The sequence below is a fragment of the Bos mutus genome, chromosome 6, assembly GCF_027580195.1.
Source record: "Bos mutus isolate GX-2022 chromosome 6, NWIPB_WYAK_1.1, whole genome shotgun sequence".
Classification (NCBI taxonomy): Eukaryota; Metazoa; Chordata; class Mammalia; order Artiodactyla; family Bovidae; genus Bos; species Bos mutus.
The window spans coordinates 24,699,111-24,720,022 of NC_091622.1; the positions used below are offsets into that span (position 1 = coordinate 24,699,111).

The window sequence follows — 20,912 nt, forward strand, 5'->3', positions numbered from 1 at the left end:
AATCACCATCTGCAGTGATTTTGGAGCCCCTAAAATAAAGTCAGCCACTATTTCCACTGTTTCCCCATCTATTTGCCATGAAGTGATGGGACCAGATGCCATAATCTTAGTTTTCTGCATGTTGAGCTTTCAGCCAACTTTTTCACTCTCCTCTTTCACTTTCATCAAGAGTCTCTTTAGTTCTTCTTTACTTTCTGCCATAAGGGTGGTGTCATCTGCATATCTGAAGTTATTCATATTTCTCCCAGCAATTTTGATTCCAGCTTGTGCTTCATCCAGCCCAGCGTTTCTCATGATGTGCTCTGCATATAAGTTAAATAAGCAGCATGACAATATACAGCCTTGATGTACTCCTTTTCCTATTTGGAACCAGTCTGTTGTTCCATGTCCAGTTCGAACTGTTGCTTCCTAACCTGCATATAGGTTTCTCAAGAGGCAGGTCAGATGGTCTGGTATTCCCATCTCTTTCAGATTTTCCACAGTTTATCGTAATCCACACAAAGCCTTTGGCATAGTCAATAAAGCAGAAATAGATGTTTTACTGGAACTCTCTTGCTTTTTCGATGATCCAGTGGATGTTGGCAATTTGATCTCTGGTTCCTCTGCCTTTTCTAAAACCAGCTTGGACATCTGGAAGTTCACGGTTCATGTATTGCTGAAGCCTGGCTTGGAGAATTTTGAGCATTACTCTACTAGCAATTGTGCGGTAGTTTGAGCGTTCTGTGGCATTGCCTTTCTTTGAGATTGGAATGAAACCTGACCTTTTCCAGTCCTGTGGCTACTGCTGAGTTTTCCAAATTTGCTGGCATATTGAGTGCAGCACTTTCACAGCATCATCTTTCAGGATTTGAAATAGCTCAACTGGAATTCCATCATCTCCACTAGCTTTGTTCCTAGTGATGCTTCGTAAGGCCCAGTTGACTTCACATTCCAGGATGTACGGCTCTAGGTGAGTGATCACACTATCATGATTATCTGGGTTATGAAGATCTTTTTTGTACAGTTCTTCTGTGTATTCTTTCCACCTCTTCTAGAATATATTAAGAGGAAGGTAACACTTTGTAAAGCAACACAGGATGAATTAGATATAAGCATATGGAAAATTAATCCAAAAAATAAAAAGATGAAAGTATAACTGTCGAGACAACAAAATTATAGAAGAAAGTAATTGTAATCATTGTGTTGATGGAGCTCAGAATAGGAGACCCCAAAATATGGCACCCTGGCATATTTAATATTTTAAGTTGAAAGAGTCTGAGAAAACTGAATAAGCAAGAGGGTCTCTTTGACCTTCCCCTGCCCCTCTCCCCTGAAGCAGGTCACACGATCTCTCCTGTAGAGGTACCCTCCCTATACCTATAAGAAAGGAACATCCTTTTCTCTAGGACCCAGAATCCGGATGAACAGGTCTCGCTAAGTTTTCCCTGTCACGTCACTGACTTCACACCCTTTGTCCTATCACATTTCTTCACAGCTGTCCATTCTTCATCAGACCTAGCAAAAACATTCAGGTTTAACCACTTCTTCAGATCTTCATTTCTTTATGAAGGTCCCTATGTCATGTAAAAACATGTCAAATAAATTATGCTTTCCTCCTCCTATTAATCTGTCTTTGTCAGTTTAACTTTCAGACTCAATCAAAAGGGTCAAGGAAAACATTTTTCCTCCCCTATAATATACTACATGGGTCAGCTGTAAATGATATTTAAATGGGCATAATAATAAACATTGAATATTGGTTTAGCAAAGAGGAAGCTGTAGCTATACTAGAACAAAGAAAGGGTAACTTCGTGTTTGAAGGACAGGAGTGCAGAGGTTAGAAATAAGAATTTATCAATATTAATACACTGAACAAAATAGTACTACATGAATGTTATTTATAAATACCAGGAGAAAGATCTAAAAGTTGAAAGTAGTTTTTGAGGAACAATAATCAGGAGAAGGAAGGAGGAGAAGACTGCTGTTTTTAAATGATAAACCTTGTGAAATACTTGATTAAAAAAAAAAAGTCTGTTTATAGCGTTAAAATAAAATTTTAATTTAGAAGGTAGAAAAAAGACTTTTATCCTCAGAGACTCAAATTTAATTTATAAATAATGACAAATGAACATTTTAATGATGGTTGACCTAGGAAAATAAGTATTGAAGAGGTGTAGACTCTTGTGACTTCCTGCTGGCACATACTAAGGGCATAATGATTCATAACTAGCAATACAACTAGGATACTTTCTGAGATATGAGATGCTCATCTTGAATACAATCACTGTGTAACTGTTCTGCCAAATTTGAATGGTCCTATTTACACCCAGCAGTCTTTCTTCCCAGGTGGCTCAGTAGTCAGGAATCTGCCTGCCAATGCAGGAGACACAGGTTTGATCCCTGGGTAGGGAAGATCCCCTGGAGAAAGAAATGGCAACCCCCTCCAGTATTCTTGCCTCGAGAATTCCATGGACACAGGAGTCTGGCAGGCTAAAGTCCATGGGGTCATCGGACAGGACTCAGTGACTAAACAATAACAACAATTTGCACCCAGCAACCCACCTGTCGGACTGCTATATGGACCAATTTAGATGGCAGCAGGGAGTATCAGAGAGTGTTCCCGTCATTAACTGTCATCATAGCTTGTTTGTCATTCCAATTTAATCTCACATTTATTGCAATGAGAACTAACACAGTGCTGGCATTCATCTGCTATAAATATCAAAACAAAACTTTGGCATTATAGGAGCCATGGGTATTTTGATAGGACTTTCTGCCATACCATTTTAGTAAGTTTTAAATGGTTGCAAATTATAGCTATTTTGGTGACATCATCAATTTTTTAAAGAGAAAGCTCTATTGCTGAATTATTAATAATAGGTATTTTATATAGACAAGATAGTTGTATAAATTTATCAGTACTCTGCAAGGAGGAAGATGCATAGCTTCTCCCTGTTTTGTTTTTTGTTTTGTTTTTTTTAATTAGTGTATTTTCAGGTGGCTGGTGATAATTCACCCAAAACAGATAGGAAAGCTTGGTTATAACAATAAAAAACAAAGAGTAATCTGTCTCTTTTCACAGTCCAGGTCACCCATATCATTCAAACTAAACAAATAAATCACATTCATTTTACATTTTCATTTGGATTAGCTGTAATTTCTTGGCGATGAACTAATGAAGTAGGGTCCATTAAGGGAGGACAGCTTCCTAGGAGTTGTCTATTTATCTTGAGAGAGAAAAGAACTCTCTCTAAGGCAGAATGGGGACCATGCCTGGCATAATCAGCAAACTCTCAGTTGTCTGGACTGATATGGAAGTCATTTCCATGTGAGAACCAAAGACTAGAATTCTACTTTGCTGTTTTAAGTCAATGGAAAACTGAAGTTCTTAAGTTTCAACCAAGAGACAAAATAGAGCGTTTGAAATTTTCCATATAACATCTCTGGACAACACACAAGATATCTTAACTGTAGTTGCCTCCAGGGGGCAGAATTTGGTGGGTGAAGGTTAGGAGTGATGAAGTAGGAGTTTGTCATAGGGGATTAGTGGCTTCCTCTTACTATAATTCTTGAATTTTGCACTGTATCCATATGGTGCAAAAGTTTTTTTAAAACTAATTTTTTAAAAACCCTATACATAAGGAAGTATCTGTAGTCTTAAAATATTCATATAATTGCTGTTATTCAGACTCAGTATTGCCTGATAGCATAGCAGTTACGATAGTTTCTGTTCAAGAATATTCTGTAAAACTAAGTTCTACCTTACTATATTCCATAGCTTTTTTTCTTATGCGCACATAACAGCTTCTCCCTAAATTCTTTTGGTTTCTGGTATGTATGTGTGTGTGTGTGTGTGCGTGTACACAGCTCAGAGTTGAATTTTTATGCTCCTTAAAGGTCCTGTCTAGTTTCATTTCTTTGGGGATTATCAGGTGTACAATGTCCATTAGCCATCAACTAAGAGAAAAGAAATGCACAGAGATAAAGCAGTAGATTTAAGGGGAGTTGTGAGAAGCAGTACAAATCAAGACCAGTACCATTAAAGTACCTAAAGTTGCATTTCTAGCTGTAATAGATGTCTAAAAATGTGTACTTTTTCATTAGTTCATAAATACATTTTCTTTGCCATCACAAAACCACTAGCATCCCCCCTCCACCACCTCTGCAGCCCCCATCATCTTTATTTACCTGCAAGAAAATAATCCAGTTTCTAATACCTCAGAGTAAGAGGATGTTAAAATATGAATGAGCTGACAACAGTAATAGCAAGCAAGTCTCGTAGTAGATTTTTATTTTCCTCACACAGAGCTTCAACTTTTTAAAAGCTCTGTTTGATACCAAACAAACTTTCAAAACATAAAAATATTAACTGAAATTGATATTAGTCCTCCAACTTTTCAGCTAAGTTCGTATAAATTAAACTATGTTTATATGATTTCTATCAGCAGATTAAAAAATGGAAAAATGCAAGGCTAGCTATCTGGTGTCAAATAATCAGCTAAATTTTAATGAGTGTTTTATGAGTTCTTTGTTTACAGGTTTTTAAATAAACTAACTGATTAAGTCAGGAAGTCCAAATTTGTGTGTATATATACATTTTGAAAAAACTTTTGATGCATATAATCTTAAATAAATGTGTCTTCAATATATTCTCCAAGAAAACAAATATTTCCTCTATTAATTCTTAACTGCAGCATTGTGGAAAAATACAGTGTGGTTCCTACGTTATGTAACCATGATTTACAATTAGCACATTTCTCCCTCTTTTCCTGTTTGGTCTCGTGCCCGGGAATTGAGCCCTTACCTCCCATGTACTCCATGAATCGCGGGCGTGCGCCTTGTACTTCTGGGGCAGAATTGTTCCCAAGGCATGTGTGTCACTCGCCTGGGATCTTCTTTTCTGGTTATGAGGCATCAAAGGCGTCATCTTTTTCTTCCCTAGTCAGTGCCTCTGTTCTGTCTGTGCTCACCGGCGTGTTTGTTGTGTTTGGCCCAGTGGACTCTCCAGGGGTCCTTTAGTCTTCCTTTCTCCTTCTCTGGAGGCTTATTCCCTTTCATCCTCCCTCCAGGCCCAGCTTTGCTGGGTAACTGGCTTTTCTATTCTGATTTATGCCTAGGGTAAAGCAGCTGTCTTTTAAAGATAAGAACCAGAGAACAGAGATATCAAAAAGACATGAAGAATAACCTAGCAAAGACAAAAAGCCCCTGTCCCTAAACATGTCTTTGTCATTAGCTCTTTTTATGCTGAACACCCAGATTTATTTCCTCTTGTCCCTCAGTTTGAACAAACCAAGTTAGTCAAACTGCCTCAATCTGAAGAAAAATAAAACAGGGAAAAGGTTGTTTTTGCCAAAGTAATACAATATAAAAAGTGACTAACTTGAATCTTCATTTTTAGTAACTGTTAAAATTAGAGTAGTATAATAAAAAGGAAGTGATTTTGCTCTAAAAGAAAGTATAGGATGAAAAGATGAAGCAGAAGAAAATAAACTGTAGGAACACCAAGGAAAATGAAAAGCAAAGTAAGGTAAGCTTAAAATCATGAAGCAAAAGTAACACATGGTTATATTATATTAATAAAGTTAACCCGTACATCTGGACTCACCAAATGGAGGCCACCTCAGTGGTCAGGCCAACATCACAAATCTAAACCTAAGCTATACTGCACTTATGGAAAATCCCTGTCAAGAAAATTAACATACACCAGTCATTGTCTTCCATCTCCAACTCAGCTTAACTAGCTCATTTTAGAAAACAGGGCCTGCTGGCCTTACCAGGAAACCCTTGACCTCCTGTTTCCTAGTTCCTACTTCTAATCTATACATGCCTCAGATCCCTCATTTAGCAAATGGGAATACAAGTACTTACTCCTACCACTGTGGGCATATAATGAGGAATACATGCATAGGAATAGCAAATGTCCATTAACTATTCATAAAGACAAGTAATAAAATATGGCTCAGGATTCCAAAATTGAATTCTATGCTCTAGTGCGCACACAATTAAATGTAACTAAAGCTGGGTTTTAATTCTAAATGTTAACTGAATTTTATGATGATTTCCCCAAATGAGATAGTCATTTAAAAATGAGTAGTTTCAAAAGGACCATCCATACCAACTTCCTAGCTAAGCAAGTCCACTTTCCTGGAAATGGGTTTCCTTATCTGAGCCTAAGAGCCACTCAGCTAATTTCCTTTCCAATTCTAAGTTTTTATTTTATGGTATTTGCTACAAAAATTGATACTCATTCACTGATTAATTTGGAATATCACAAATTAGATGACATGATGGCATAATTCTTAGTCTTTCTAATTTATGAATATTTTAATTTAGAGGGAAGAGAATAAAAAGGGAAATATGACTAGACTAAGAGGCAAAACCTAAAGGAGGGACTGAGTGGAATCCTGCAGATGTCTGATTTCATTCCTATAACTGTTAGATCACTAAGGCTGTGTGTAATTAAATGTGTTAAGTCAGAAATACCTAAACATCATGGTGCATAAAACTCATGTGAGCCTCTGGCTTAAAAACATTAATTTCTAGGACCTCATCTCTAGAGGTTCTGATTCAGGAAGTCTGAAGAATGAAGACCTTGAATTCGTGTTTATAACAAACACTCAAGGAAATTACTCTGTAGGCAGACCACAATTTGAGAAAACACTGTGCTAGGTGGTATTTCTTCTGTCAAACACAGCTTGATTATTGCATATTAGATCATATAATGTATGGGAGCTTCCCAGGTGGCACAGTGATAAAGAATCTGTCTGCCAATGTAGGAAACGTATGTTCAATCCCTGGGTTCCTGGCAACCTGCTCCAGTATTCTTGTTGGAAAAATTCCATTGACAGAAGAAGCTGGTGGGCTACAGTCCATGCGGTCACAACTGGGCACATGCAAACAGATCCTATAATATGAAAGTATTTTCGACTCACAAATAACTACCCATAATGGGTTTAGAAGATCCCCTGGAGGAGGGCATGGCAACCCACTCCAGTATTCTTGCCTGGAGAATTCCATGGACAGAGGAGACTGGCAGGCTACAGTCCATAGCATTGCAAAGAATGGGACACGACTGAGAGACTAAGCACACACACACAAGCATGCCCTAGTGTTATACACAGGTAGAGCTACTGTCATCTGGGAAAATATAAATATGTTTCTATTTTGGTGTAAGTTCTGTGTTGGACATGCTAAGCAGCAGTTAAATAATTTAATGTTTATGTTTCTCTTTGTCCTTAATCACAAAACAGGACTGATCTGAAACACTTATTTTAAGGATTGCAAGAAATAAGTATTTCCAAAACTCTAAAGCAACTGTAAACATAATGTTGATGATCATACTTCTTCAGTTCATGATTATTTATAAGTGTGTAGGGTTCTTGAGAGCAGGGACTGCGTCTTGTAAATTTCTTTTGGTGAGCAGCTATTGTTTATCTTCCTTGGTGGCTCAGTGGTAAAGAATCAGCCTGCAAAGCAGGAGACTTGCAGGAGACTGGATCGGGAAGATCCTCTGAAGAAGAAAATGGCAAGCCACTCCAATGCTCTTGCCTGGAAAAATCCTGTGGACAGAGGAGCCTGGTGGGCTACAGTCCATGGGGTCTGTTGGACATGCTGCTGCTGCTGCTGCTGCTAAGTCGATTCAGTCGTGTCCAACTCTGTGCAACCCCATAGACGGAAGCCCACCGGGCTCCCCCGTCCCTGGGATTCTCCAGGCAAGAATACTGGAGTGGGTTGCCATTTCCTTCTCCAATGCATGAAAGTGAAAAGTGAAAGTGAAGTCCCTCAGTTGTGTCTGATTCCTACCTACCCCATGGACTGCAGCCTACCAGGCTCTTCCATCCATGGGATTTTACAGGCAAGAGTACTGGAGCTGTTGGACATGACTGAGCTACTAAACAACAATCTGCCTAATATCCCTTCCCATTTATTTTGGTAACAGAATCCTGATTTTCCTTTGGGAAACCTCTGTTCTTGCATTCTCTGCTTCTGCTGCTGCTGCTGCTGCATCACTTCAGTCGTGTCCAACTCTGTGTAACCCCATAGATGGCAGCTCACCAGGCTCCCCCATCCCTGGGATTCTCCAGGCAAGAACACTGGAGTGGGTTGCCATTTCCTTCTCCAATGCATGAAACTGAAAAGTGAAAGTGAAGTGGCTCAGTCGTGTCCGACTCTTTGCGACCCCATGGACTGCAACCCACCAAGCTCCTTTGTCCATGGGATTTTCCAGGCAAGACTACTGGAGTGGGGTGCCATTATTCTTGCATTCTCAGGTCATGTTATTACTGCAGAGGAAAATGACTCCATTCTGGGTCCAGTTGAGTGCCTATGATTGAACAGGCAAGTCAGAGCATCCCGTTCCTCCCTGTCACTGTGATTGGTTCAGAAATTTGTAAGTATCCAAGACCAGCCAATGGGAGCCAGCCCCAGAGATTTTGTTGAAACTATGGGATAGACACCTTTCTTTTTGAACTAGCTAAACCTCCAACTAAATGCAACCTGGAGTGATGTTCACCATCACAAAAGAAATCCTAGCTGAAAACAAAGCCAATGAAAAAGAAAAGAGAAAACCAAGAGTTTGAAAGACTTGTCTGATGACATTGTTAATCACACCTAGACTTTTCCAGTACAAGAACCTGCCTCTGGCTCTCTCTCATTCCTTGGGCAATTATCAAGCAGTTGGAGGTTTTCAAATGTTGACTGATCTGTTTGCTAGTGAAATAAAAATTCTTAGTCACAGACTACAAGGCAAAATTGTTGCTCAAATTCATCGTTGCAATGTTTTGGCTATTCATTCAAAAGTAATGCATGCATGTATGTAACTGAGAGGTTTTTCAATTTAATCAGCAGAGTAACCCCAAATGTCTTGTATAACTACTAGACAGTAAAATTAGGCACAATCCATAAATTATTCTTCTTTGTACAATTAGCCAAATAATTCCCTTACTTGTCACCCAAAATCGTTCAGTTTGAAGGATGAGTCACAGCCTGATTGTCTGGTTTTATTTTAAAATCTCGGAGCTCAGAGCTCTCTTAATCCTTGCTGTTTTTGAAAGCTGGAAACCGTCATTCACCCTCAGTTCCTGCATCTGTAAAAATAAACTAGATAAAGGTTTCACTAAGTAGGTAGATTTGAGGTTTTTCTCTTTGATCATATAGATGTTTTTAAGTTAAAACGACGGCTTGAAGTGAAGGACTCTTTATTCCTTTAACATACTGCCATCATGTGGTTACCTTGCTCATTCACATTCAAGTGTTTCCAAGATAATGTTTACAGTGACTCCTTTATTCAGCAACATGTAAAGCAGGAAGCCCTCAAAGAAAAGGAAAATGAATAGAACACATTCTTCCCATGAGCTTAGTGCAGAGTATGGCATAAAATAGGTATAACTTGCCAAAGATGTGAAATATACATGCAATTTGCCAAAGTCCAAGATGGAATATGGTAGGAACCTAAAAAACTTAGACTAAGTGCAAAGGAGACTCAGGTGAGAATCAGCTGTCTTAAACTGCAATCTATTTTAAAACCTTCAGGCCATAATTTTAATAAAGCTATTTAATAACATTTGGTATTAAGTGTTTATACTATTAATTTTTTGCAACATCTCTGCAATCCTTTTATTTCTGAGGTGCTTGAGACCCATAAAGTATTTGCCAGATGTCTCAGTGACCTAAAAGCAAAAGTGAGGCTTCACTCATAGTTTGGTTAAAATACCTTGGACTTGTAGAGCTTTATGTAGTTTATACTATTGTTTTTGTGTCCTGTGAGATAGATAAGACAGAAGAATTAGAGAAGATTCCATCAAAATTTTCTGGCTTTAGTATATTTCTTTACTGCATTTTGCTTTAAATTTAGGTGCTCCAAAAAGTTGGTTTCATTCAGTTGGATGGATCCATATGAAAATACTGGTGAGTTTTGAGATTTTGTATTGATCTATGATTTCCTATAATCAAAGGAAAATTCAGTAAAAATAGCAGGATTAAGTTCTATTGTAATATTGTCAAATTGTTTTCAGAATAAGTTTTAGCACCTAGAGCAAATTAGAGAAGTTGTGCTTTTAAGTCTCTCACACACACAAAATGTTTCTAGTGCTGCATACACAGGACACATACCTACCAAATTCTACATATATGTAATTGCCTAGATCATGTCTGCAAATTATTCTTTTAAAACATCACTCTCATAGATTGCATACTGAGAGGTCTTCTCAGGCCTGTTCATGTTTGGAAATGCCATTATCTCAGACTCCTGGCCCTTGGCACTACTATCTTCTCAAATTAGAAACCAATACAGCCAAAGGAGTCTTTTACAGTCTCCTTTCCTCCTCTCTTAAACACAAAATTTTATTAAGATTAGCAACGGGATTAATGTTGATTGTGTCCCTCTCAAAATTCAAACGTTGCAGTCTGCATAGGTAGCACTCCAAATGCGACCATATTTGGAGATATGATCTTTATAGAGATAAGCGAGTTAAATGAGGTCATTTGAATGGGCCCTAATCCAGTATAACTGTTGTCCTTATAAAAATGATAAGTGTGGATGCAGAGACACCGACAGAAGGAAAACGAAGTGTAGACACCAAGAGAAGACAGCCATCTACAAGCCAAGGAAAATCCCATGGACGGAGGAGCCTGGTGGGCTGCAATCCATGAGGTCGCTAAGAGTAGGACATGACTGAGCGACTTCCCTTTCACTTTTCACTTTCATGCATTGAAGAAGGAAATGGCAACCCACTCCAGTGTTCTTGCCTGGAGAATCCCAGGGACAGAGGAGACTGGTAGGAGGCTGTCTATGGGGTTGCACAGAGTCTGACATAACTGAAGCGACTTAGCGGCAGCAGCAGCACAAGCCAAAGAGAGAAGCCTGGAAGAGAGCCTTCCCCCTCAGCCCACAGGAAGAACCAACCCTGCAGATACCTTGACCTTGGACTTCTAGCGAACCTGGACTGCCAGTCTCCTGGATTGCAAGAGGTTCAGATCTGTTGTTTTAAGCCACCCAGTTTGTGGTACTTGCTTGTAGCAGCTCTAACAAACTAGTGCAATTAGCCTGAGGAAAATGAATTATATTCACTTTTTAGGCCATGTGTATCTTTATGGCTAGCCCTAACTTTGTTGTTGAAATTCCAGAAGATAGAAAAACAATAAATTTGTCATTTTCATGGAGAAATTGTAAATGTATTAAATCATTTTTGAGAAAAAGTAAGCAGATGGAAAGAGACTGTATAATTTTAATATCAGAGTATTGTGAAGGAAGGATTACAAATTGGTACTTTCAGGCACAAACTCTGGCTTTGCATAAATTTTGGCTTTGGCAGCTATTTCTTTACCTGTAACCTCCTCTTTCCTTTCTCAGCCAAACTCTGACCAAGTTATTCAAAGAGGGGACCAATTATTTTCCTCTTTAGCCCTCAACATTTCAGGCCAAGAGAAGAAATAGTGTATCAGATTGATTTTCAAGCGGTCACGTTTTGAAGATCTCTGCCCAGAGAAGAAAAGCAGGTGAGAATTGCTGATGACTGTCAATCTTTTTGGCCATACAGAATCTAAACACCCTTCCAATGATGGAGCCTCCCCCATTTTATTATTTGAGCCTGGCTTTGACTACAGAAGGTGAGCATGCCTGATACTGGCTTCCATAGCTTCTCTTGAGTTAGAACATAGACACCACAACCAGATCACGGACCAAACAAAGCTTAGACAAACTAAATCAGATGCTATGGTTCCAAAGATCAAAGGAGTGCTCTAAATTTAAGCTAGAGAAGCCAGTATCAGCCACATCCATCTTCTAGGGTAAAGGAAGAGCGGTACCAGCAGTGGCCCCCAGGGTCTTTTATCAGTAGTGATCAAGCCATGCTCAATGACTGTGACAGACTCAGAGTTCTGTTACTTGACTCAAACCACTATTCACAGATGAGTAACCTAGTTAAACGCCTGCCACAGATTCCAGAGCTGTTCCATTTGTGTTCAAATCATCCATTGTTTCTGTTGCTTCCAACTAAAACCTCCGACACACAAAAAATTTGTATCTTTAATTTATCCTTTAATAAATGTAGAATCATGGTGATTGCAGCCATGAAATTAAAAGACGCTTGCTCCTTGGAAGGAGAGTTATGACCAATCTAGACAGCATATTCAAAAGCAGAGACATTATTTTGTCACCAAAGGTCCATCTAGTCACGGCTATGGTTTTTCCAGTAGTCACGTATGGATGTGAGAGTTGGACTATAAAGAAAGCTGAGCACCGAAGAATTGATGCTTCTGAAGTGTGGTGTTGGAGAAGACTCTTGAGAGTCCCTTGGACTGCAAGGAGATCCAACCAGTCCATCATAAAGGAGATCAGTCCTGGGTGTTCATTGGAGGGACTGATGTTGAAGCTGAAACTCCAATATTTTGGCCACCGGATGCAGAGAGCTGACTCATTTGAAAAGACCCTGATGCTGGGAAAGATCGAGGGCAGGAGGAGAAGGGGACGACAGAGGATGAGATGGTTGGATAGTATCACCGACACAATGGACATGGGTTTGGGTGGACTCCAGGAGTTGGTGATGGACAGGGAGGCCTGGCATGCTGCAGTTCATGGGGTTGCAAAGAGACAGACACAACTGAGCAACTGAACTGAACTGAAATGTAGAATCATTTTTTAATTGATTCTAATTAAATCTAATTATTTTTTCCTTTTACCCAATAAGGAAACAGACCACAGAACTGTGCTCAGTAAATAGATATACTACATACATATACTTAAAATCTTACAAACGGTTAAGAGAGAGAAGGAACAGAAATGAATAGGAAAAAGAAGACAGAGAATGAAATGCTGAAGGGAAGATGATCAGCAGAAATTCTTTCAAATCTTTTCTCTTTAATTATTTTAAGATTAAAAACCTTCTGTTTTGACTTCTGACCATTATTTGGATTTTATTTTACAGAATTCAAAATAACCTGATCAAACTTGTCTTTACGATACCTATATAGAAATATTGGCAAATTATATTAACAGATACTTAATAAAAATGGAAAGACGAATAGTCCTTAAACACATGAAAAGATAGCCAACTGCACTCACAGTAAGAGAATACAATTTAAAACAACAATGAGATACTGTCTTTCGTCTATCAAATTGGTAAAACCCAAAAGTTTATAATTCACTGTGTTGGAAGGAGTGTAGGGGAAACAAACCCTTTCATATTGCCTCTGGGAATATAAATAAAAGCAACCATTATTTCAGGGGGTGAAATTTAGAAGCATCCATCAAGGTCACACATACACCTGCCCTTTAACCCAGCAAGTCTATCTCTAGAAACCAGTCTTATGGATGGATATATACATGCACAAATCAACAAAGGTAAAAGAATATTACTTGCAACTGCAATAGAAAACTAAATAAGCCAATTCTGATACACTCAAACACTGAAATACTATAAAGCTGATTAAATAAACGAGGAAGCTCTCCAAATGCTGCTATAGCAATCAGAGCCAAGTCTTACTGGTAAGTGGGTGAAGATGCTTTATTACATAATATGTTGCCATAGGGGAAAAACAATTATAACAATTTCATAATTATAGCAGTCTTTATATTTATGACTATATTCGTGTGTGCATGAATTCATGTGTGATTGTGCATGGATAAAAATATCTCTAGAAGGTCTCACTAAAAATAAAAAAAAACTTTGGCTCCTCCCTGATGGTCCAGCAGTTAAGACTCCTCATTCCTAAAGTAGAGAGTCTGGGCTCAATCTCTGGTCAGGGAATTAGATCCCACATGTAACAACTAAAACTCAGCACACCAAATAAATAAATAATTTTTTAAAATGCTAGTATAAGTAGTGATTCCTTCCTAGAAGGGAAGATAAACATCCAGAAAACAGTGAAGTGTAGATGAAATGGTATGTATGCATTCTTGTATCTTCTGAATTTGATAATCTGTTTCTGTATTAATCTATTTTAAAATTATGTAAAAATACTAAAGCATACACATGAATAAGTATATAAAACATAGTATGTCATTTTTGCTTAACTATAAAGTCCAAGTATAAAAAAAAATCAAAACCATAAAAATAAACCAAAAAAATCAAAAACAAGTACTTTATCAAGAATTTTGTTGTTGTTGTTTAGTCACTAAATCCTGTCTGGCTCTTTTGCAACCCCATGGGCTGTAGCCCGCCAGGTTCCTCTGTCCATGGGATTTCCCAGGCAAGAGTACTGGAGTGGGTTGCCATTTCCTACTCCAGGGGTTCTTCCTGACCCACAGATCGAACCTGCGTCTCATGCATTGGCAGGCAGATTCTTTACCACTAAGCCACCAATTAAGAATTGAAAATGAAGTGCAATGTTAGTCACTCAGTTGTGTCTGATGCTTTGTGACCTCATGGACTGTAATACACCAAGCTCCTCTTTCCATGGAATTCTCCAGGCAAGAATACTGGAGTGGGTTACCATTCCCTTCTCCAGGGGATCTTCCCAACCCAGGGATCGAACATGGGTCTCCTGCACTGCAGGCAGATTCTTTGCCATCTGAGCCACCAGGGAAGCCCTAATCAATCATCAAGAATTGGATTCATGCCAAAAAATCTTCTAAGCTTTTTTCTGATTGAATAACTCAAGTCTGTTGTTTTCTCCTGACAAGATGTTCCCTCCATACATCTTTCCCTCTGACCCTAGATTTCACTTTAGGCCTGGGAAGACTTGAGAAAGCAGGAATGAACTTGTCCAAAGTCAAAGAACAAAAAAAGCTTGCACATGTTCAGGCTTGTACCTGTACATGACACGGTTAGAGAGGGAGAGGAAAGGTTTTGATTCTAGGAACCACAGTCACACACTGTGACAGTCCTGGCTGTCTCCAGGACTTGGGGAGAAATATCTTTCAGATAGAGAAACAAAAGCAAGGATACAGAGGGCTGCTACGGGCAATGACAAAGTGGTGCAGAGCTACACCGAAAGCTGACATTTCGAGCTGAAAAGATATTAGATATCATACGTAATCCATGTAACTCTTTAAATTTTACATATGAAAAAACCAAAGGCTGAGAAGGCTGTGACTAGTTCAGTGTCACACACTTTGAATGCAGCAGAATTAAGATAATAACTAACATTCCCCAACTCCAAGGCCAGTGGAGTTGCTTCCCTGCACCCCCAACTGCATTCATTCCCTGCCTCCCCATACTTGATTCTTCTACACATAGCTGCTTCCATTTTCAGTATAAGAGACAGAAAATTGCAGTACTTTCTTCTATTCCAACAATTGTGTAGTCAATGCTTCCACAATTCTTGATCTTTCAGTTTGAGACAGCTCCTTATTCTGGCCTCCAGTCCTGCAGACTAGGGATGAGTAAAGTCAGCCCTAGTCGGGTTAAGGCCATGTTCCAGCAACAGCTGTTTTGGGTGCAAAAACCAGAAACTTGAACTCGCATTAGTTCAAGTACAAAGAAAGCCAATACTGGCGATACAGGGGCACTGTTCTTGGTTTTACATAGTCTAAGGACAGGGAAGAAGTTAGGACAGATTTCACGTGAAATGAAAAGTTGGGAAACAAAAATGTTTTCTATACACTTTCACTTTTGCATCTGACAGGACAAAATCTACAAAGAATAGATTAAATTCCTGCAGTTGAACCTTAAAAAGCCATTGGGGGAAACAGAACAGGGGAAGTATGGCTCAGCCACCAGCCATTGCAAAGAAAAAGAAAAGTCAAGATTTTAACTAAAACTTGAATACGAACTAAGGACATGTTAGGGCTTCCCAGCTGGTGCTAATGGTAAAGAACCCACCTGCTGATACAGGAGACGTAAGAGATGTGAGTTCAATCCCTGGGTCAGGAAGATCCCCTGGAGGAGAGCACAGCAACCCACTCCAGTATTCTTGCCTAGAGAACCCCATGGACAGAGAAGCCTGGCAGGCTACAGCCCATGGGGTGGCAAAGAGTCAGACACGACTGAAGTGACTTAGCACACACACGTACAGGGACACATTAATAGAGGTACTGGACCTAGAATAAAGAAAGTGATTGTTTTCCTTATAATTCATACCACATCTGGAATACTCTGCTCTATTCTAGATACCATGAGAAAAATAGAAAAACTGAAAATGTCTAATGCACAGTGGTCAGATTGGTAAAAACTTGAAAACCTAGCGAGAGGAATTCACTGTTCTTGTCAAATATTTGAGGGGCAGTTAGTTAGGAATATTCTGTGAGGCTTTGAGGAACTAGGATTGATTAGTGGAAGCTGTGAAAATGGAATAGTCTGTGGTGGGTGACATTCAGTGTCAGAGGGGTCATGTGCAAGCTGGATGGACACCCATATGCTTATCGAGTCTTTTTAGCACATGGCCCAGTATGGAGGGAGAAAACTCATAGGTTACATTTTTTTAATCTCAAAGTCGTTTTTTTGAATTCCATTGGGGAAATTGTTTTACAACTTAGACGGCATTCTTTAACAAACAGCAGAATGTTGGGAAATTTTGAAACTTCTGTGTAGGCATTAAAATGTTAATACACGGACCTGTTTGCAAAATAGCAACTTTTTAACCCTGTACTCTGGTGTAGCCCTTGAATTCACAAAATGCTCTTACATGAATTATTTTATTTTGGAAACATCTCTTACAAGGTAAATATTACTATCACCAGAAAACAGGCTTAGAGAGACAAAATGACTTGCCAAAGATCCTAGAGAATGAGGATAATGTTCAAGCAATACCTAGTTCTTTCCATTCAATGTAAACTTAAATAATCAAGATGGGTTATTAAATGAGACATAGGCTCAATAAAAGACTAAGACCCAACCATAGGGCTGTAGAATACATCCCTACCCCAGCAGCTGGCCACCATATTGCTAAAGGTCTATTTATAGCAAGCTCTTTTCACTAACATATATTGTCCAGCTAAAAAGAAAAGGAATACTAAATGAACCCCCAAAGAGATCTACACGGAGAGAGAATTCACTTAACATTTAACATTGGGAGTAATAAAGTTGGAGGATATTTACAAGAATATTGTAAGTCGTGGTGGACAGATTATTAATAGCCCTGAAAGTCTGTTTGAAGAATTTGGACATTACAAGTTATAAAATTCTCATTATGCCTCTATTTTATTCTAAGCATTATCAAACAGGCTATATGGTGTCTGTTTGGCCAGTATCACTGGAGAACCTTTAATTCATTAATGTATCTCAAGAATTTCAACAGCTTCAGAGATGGGAAGTAGTATATGGAAGTAGAAGCATGTGATAATTACATGCAACTGCTTTTGCATACATTCTTATTTGATTTTTATAGCATCTTTGTAGGAATTGGACAGTATGAAATCATGTGTCATTGTCCCTTTATAAACTCTAAAACATAATAAGAATTAAAATATTTATGTAGTATTAAAACAACCCTATGAAGTAGGGCAAAGCTTATGTTTTAACTGCACTTTACTAACCTGGAATCTGAGACCCAGAGAGATTAACTGACTTTTCCAAAGTCACAAGGTCAATGGCAGAGTCAGTACTGTTAGTAGAGTGTAGTAGGAAGAGAACCAGTTTAGAGGTCAAAAAAGTGAGGTTCCAAAATATCTGTGATAGTAATTAGTCATGTGACCTTTGGAAAGTCAGTCATTCCCCTTCTGAGTATTAGTCTTTTAATTTGTAAATTGCAGTTCATTGTAAAAATATGACATTACCTTACAGAAGCTGTGAAAGCTGTGTCTTTGCTCTTCCGTGCTCCTTTCCTTTCTCCACTCTCCTTAACCTTTTCAGGTTTTCTGTACCCAATAATCTGAGCAGACACGTGGGCTGTCACTTTCCAGCTCACCTCTTAGGATTGCCTGGTATGGTCTTTCTTTTACAATTTCCCTTATATCTAAATCAGTATTAACATTCTCTAGTTCAACACCCCAAGTGAGGAAATATGATTGGTTTAAGTTAGGGGGAAATACACCTAAAGACATTAAAGCTATGCCTTGAGAAGTCAGACTGAGGACATGGACTTTAAGAAAGAAGGGGAGATGGGAGAAACACTTACTGCAGAAGCGCCATACAAACTAAATATTAGTCACTGTTCTGATTTGTAGTCTAGGTGCCTTCCAATGGTCCATATATCAGGAAAGACAAGCCACAATGGGAAATTACCTTCTGGGAAATTCCAACAACTGATCTCTGATGTAAGTCATAAACAGTAAATTAGTTACTTATGGATTCCATATGCCATTATTTAAATTTTTCTACCAGTTGAGAGAAAACCAGATCTTATTCTTAGACTTGTGCGGTATCTTGTGAGTGAAGATTTCATTTCTAATCAGTCTCTTTTGCCCCATTGGGCAAGTTCCAACATAAAATACTTTATCCTCTAATGACTTGTATATACTTTAAGCTTAAAGTATACACTTGAAGCTCTTCCTAAGAGATTGGAAAAAAAAAAAACTCATAATCTTCTTTAAAATATAGAATTTTAGAGTTCACAGTTATCTTTGAGTTACTTTAGACCACCTTCCTATTTTATAAGGGCATCCCAATTGGCCCTAGTGGTAAAGAATCCACCTGCCAATACAGGAGAAGCAAGATCTCTGGGTTAGGAAGATCCTCTGGAGTAGGAAATGCAATCCACTCCCGGATTCTTGCCTGGAAAATTCCGTGGACAGAGGAGCCTAGTAGGCTACAGTCCACAGGATAGCAAAGAGTCAGATACAACTGAACAACTAACACTTTCACTTTCTTTTCTCTTTCCTATTTTTTTATAGCTGAGGAAGCAAAAGGTCCTAAGAGGTTCAGTGACTGCTCTAAGATACAACGGCTGGCTGAAGGCAGTGAGTGTAGGACCCTGCATTTGGCTTGGCTCTTATACAAACACTAGCACTTTATTTTCTAATGAGTCTAATAAATAAAATGAAGTTTTCTCCACACACAAATTTTTCGGACAACGAAAACTTAAGGACTAAATAATTGTCAGTCGTTTTTCTGAAATCAGTCCTAATGTGTATATTTCATATTTTCCTTCCTGTAAAGACAAAGTAAGTGGAACTTCACTTTGCCTTTCAAGATGCCTCATTTAGCATTATGATCGTTAATTACTGGGTTATTGTAAATGGAAATCTTAAAAGACTATTGGAAATATGAAAAGTTTGGTCAGCAGTGATTCTCTGTGTCTTAGTAGAAGTTCTAAAAATATTTGTTAGTGGATTGGTTCTGCACTTTGGCTATCAAATTCTTTGTTGTTTGTTGTTGCTACGGACTGTAGTTGGCCAGTCTTCTCTGTCCATGGGATTTCCCAGGCAAACGAACACCAGAATGGTTGCCACTTCCAGGGGATCTTCCCAAACCAGGAATCAAACCCAGGTCTCCTGCATTGGCAGGCCTTCCTATACTTCTACCACCGCATCGCCTGGGAAGCAGAGGGACTCAGTCATGCATAGACATGTATCCATTCTCCCCCAAACTCCCCTCCCATCCAGGCTGGCATAGAACACTAAACAGAGTTCCATGTGCTATACAATAGGTCCTTGTTGGTATATATACAGCCTTGTGTTCCTGTCCATTCCCAATTCCCTACTATCCCTTCTCCCAATCTGTCCCCTACTCCCTGCAACCATTAGTTTGTTCTCGAAGTCTGTAAGCCTCAAAATTAGTTCTTTGTAATTTTTCTTTAAGTTTGAGATTTTTAAAAACTATGCTTGTATATTTTAAAACTTAGCTCTTCCTGACTCAAAGATCACCTTCTCAGTGAAGTTTTCCATGACAATCCCTTTAAAACTGCAACCTCTGTCCAGCACTCCCCATACCCCTATACTGACTTGTTTTCTTCACAATATTGATGCTCAAACATTGTATATAATTTACTCATTTGTTCTCTATCTGTGTCTTTACCCCACTCTGTCCCATTACAGAATGTATGTTCTTTGAAGGCAGGACTCTGTTTTTGTTCACTGTTATAAACTAGTGTTTAGAACAATAGCTAGTATAGAGTGGGTACTTAATAAACACTTTTTAAGTCACTGAATATAGTTGGTTGTTTACTTTATAAACTGATGACTTTTTTGATCATCAAAAACCCAGAAGGCATTTCGTTCCAAACAAACTGGTCTAAATATGTTAACTAAGGTAGGGGATTAAGGGTTCTTAAAACTCAATTTTCTCATCCCAACTTCTAACTAAAAATACAATTCTAGAAAAGCAATTACATAGATCTCACAAGCTTGTAATAAAATTCATTGCTCTGTTTCACATATTAACATGTGGCTCATTTAAGATCATCCGTATCTTGTACATGGATGGATGAATGGATAAAGAAAATGTGATATATACATAGAATGGAGTATTACTCAGCCTTAAAAAGGGAAATAAATTCTGTCATTTGCAACAACATGCACAAACTTGAAGGTTATTATGCTGCATGAAATAAACCAGTCACAGAAGGACAAATACTGCACAATTCACTTACAGAGGGTGTCGAACATAGTCATACTCATAGATGCAGAGATCAGAGCACTGGTTACCAGGGGTAGGAGGCAGGGGGAAACAAGGAATTGCTAATCAATAGGTATAGAGTTTCAGTTATTCAGATAAAGTTTAGAAATCTGGTGTACAATATTGTGCTTGGAGTTAACAATATTGTTTTATACACTTAAATACATGTTAAGAAGACAGATCACATGTTACAAGTTCTTGCTATAATAAAATAAAAAAATATATTTTTAAATATATTCCTTGCTTATATTTAGATTTTTGTCACACAGTTCTCGATATATACTACTTCCTGAATATTAATTATTTCTTGGTAGTCCACAGACCACTCTTCATTAAATCAAAATTTTGCCTTTCTAATATTTATGGATTTCACTTGTATTGAAATGATATATTGACTCAGAAATTTAGCAGCACTATGCATATTTAAGCTTACTTTGAGTAACATTCTAAAAATTGTCACTTAATTAGAAATAAACATCAATAATTTACATCAACTTTAAA

The 20,912-nt window shown here is 38.3% G+C and overlaps 1 protein-coding gene across 2 annotated transcripts in view; it reads right to left on the reverse strand.

Moving 5' to 3' along the window:
• The window catches only part of LOC102269339 (secretory immunoglobulin A-binding protein EsiB), a 64,003-nt gene that overhangs the window by 16,720 nt on the left and 26,371 nt on the right, over positions 1-20,912 (reverse strand). The window contains exon 1 of one of the 2 annotated variants that reach the window (XM_005910308.2): positions 4,784-5,077. The exons of the other annotated variant lie outside the window; for it this stretch is intronic. Coding sequence (XP_005910370.1) covers positions 4,784-4,906 — 123 coding nt within the window. The 5' untranslated portion in view covers positions 4,907-5,077. Of the gene's footprint in view, positions 1-4,783; positions 5,078-20,912 lie in introns of those variants that run through there. 2 annotated transcript variants of the gene reach the window in all.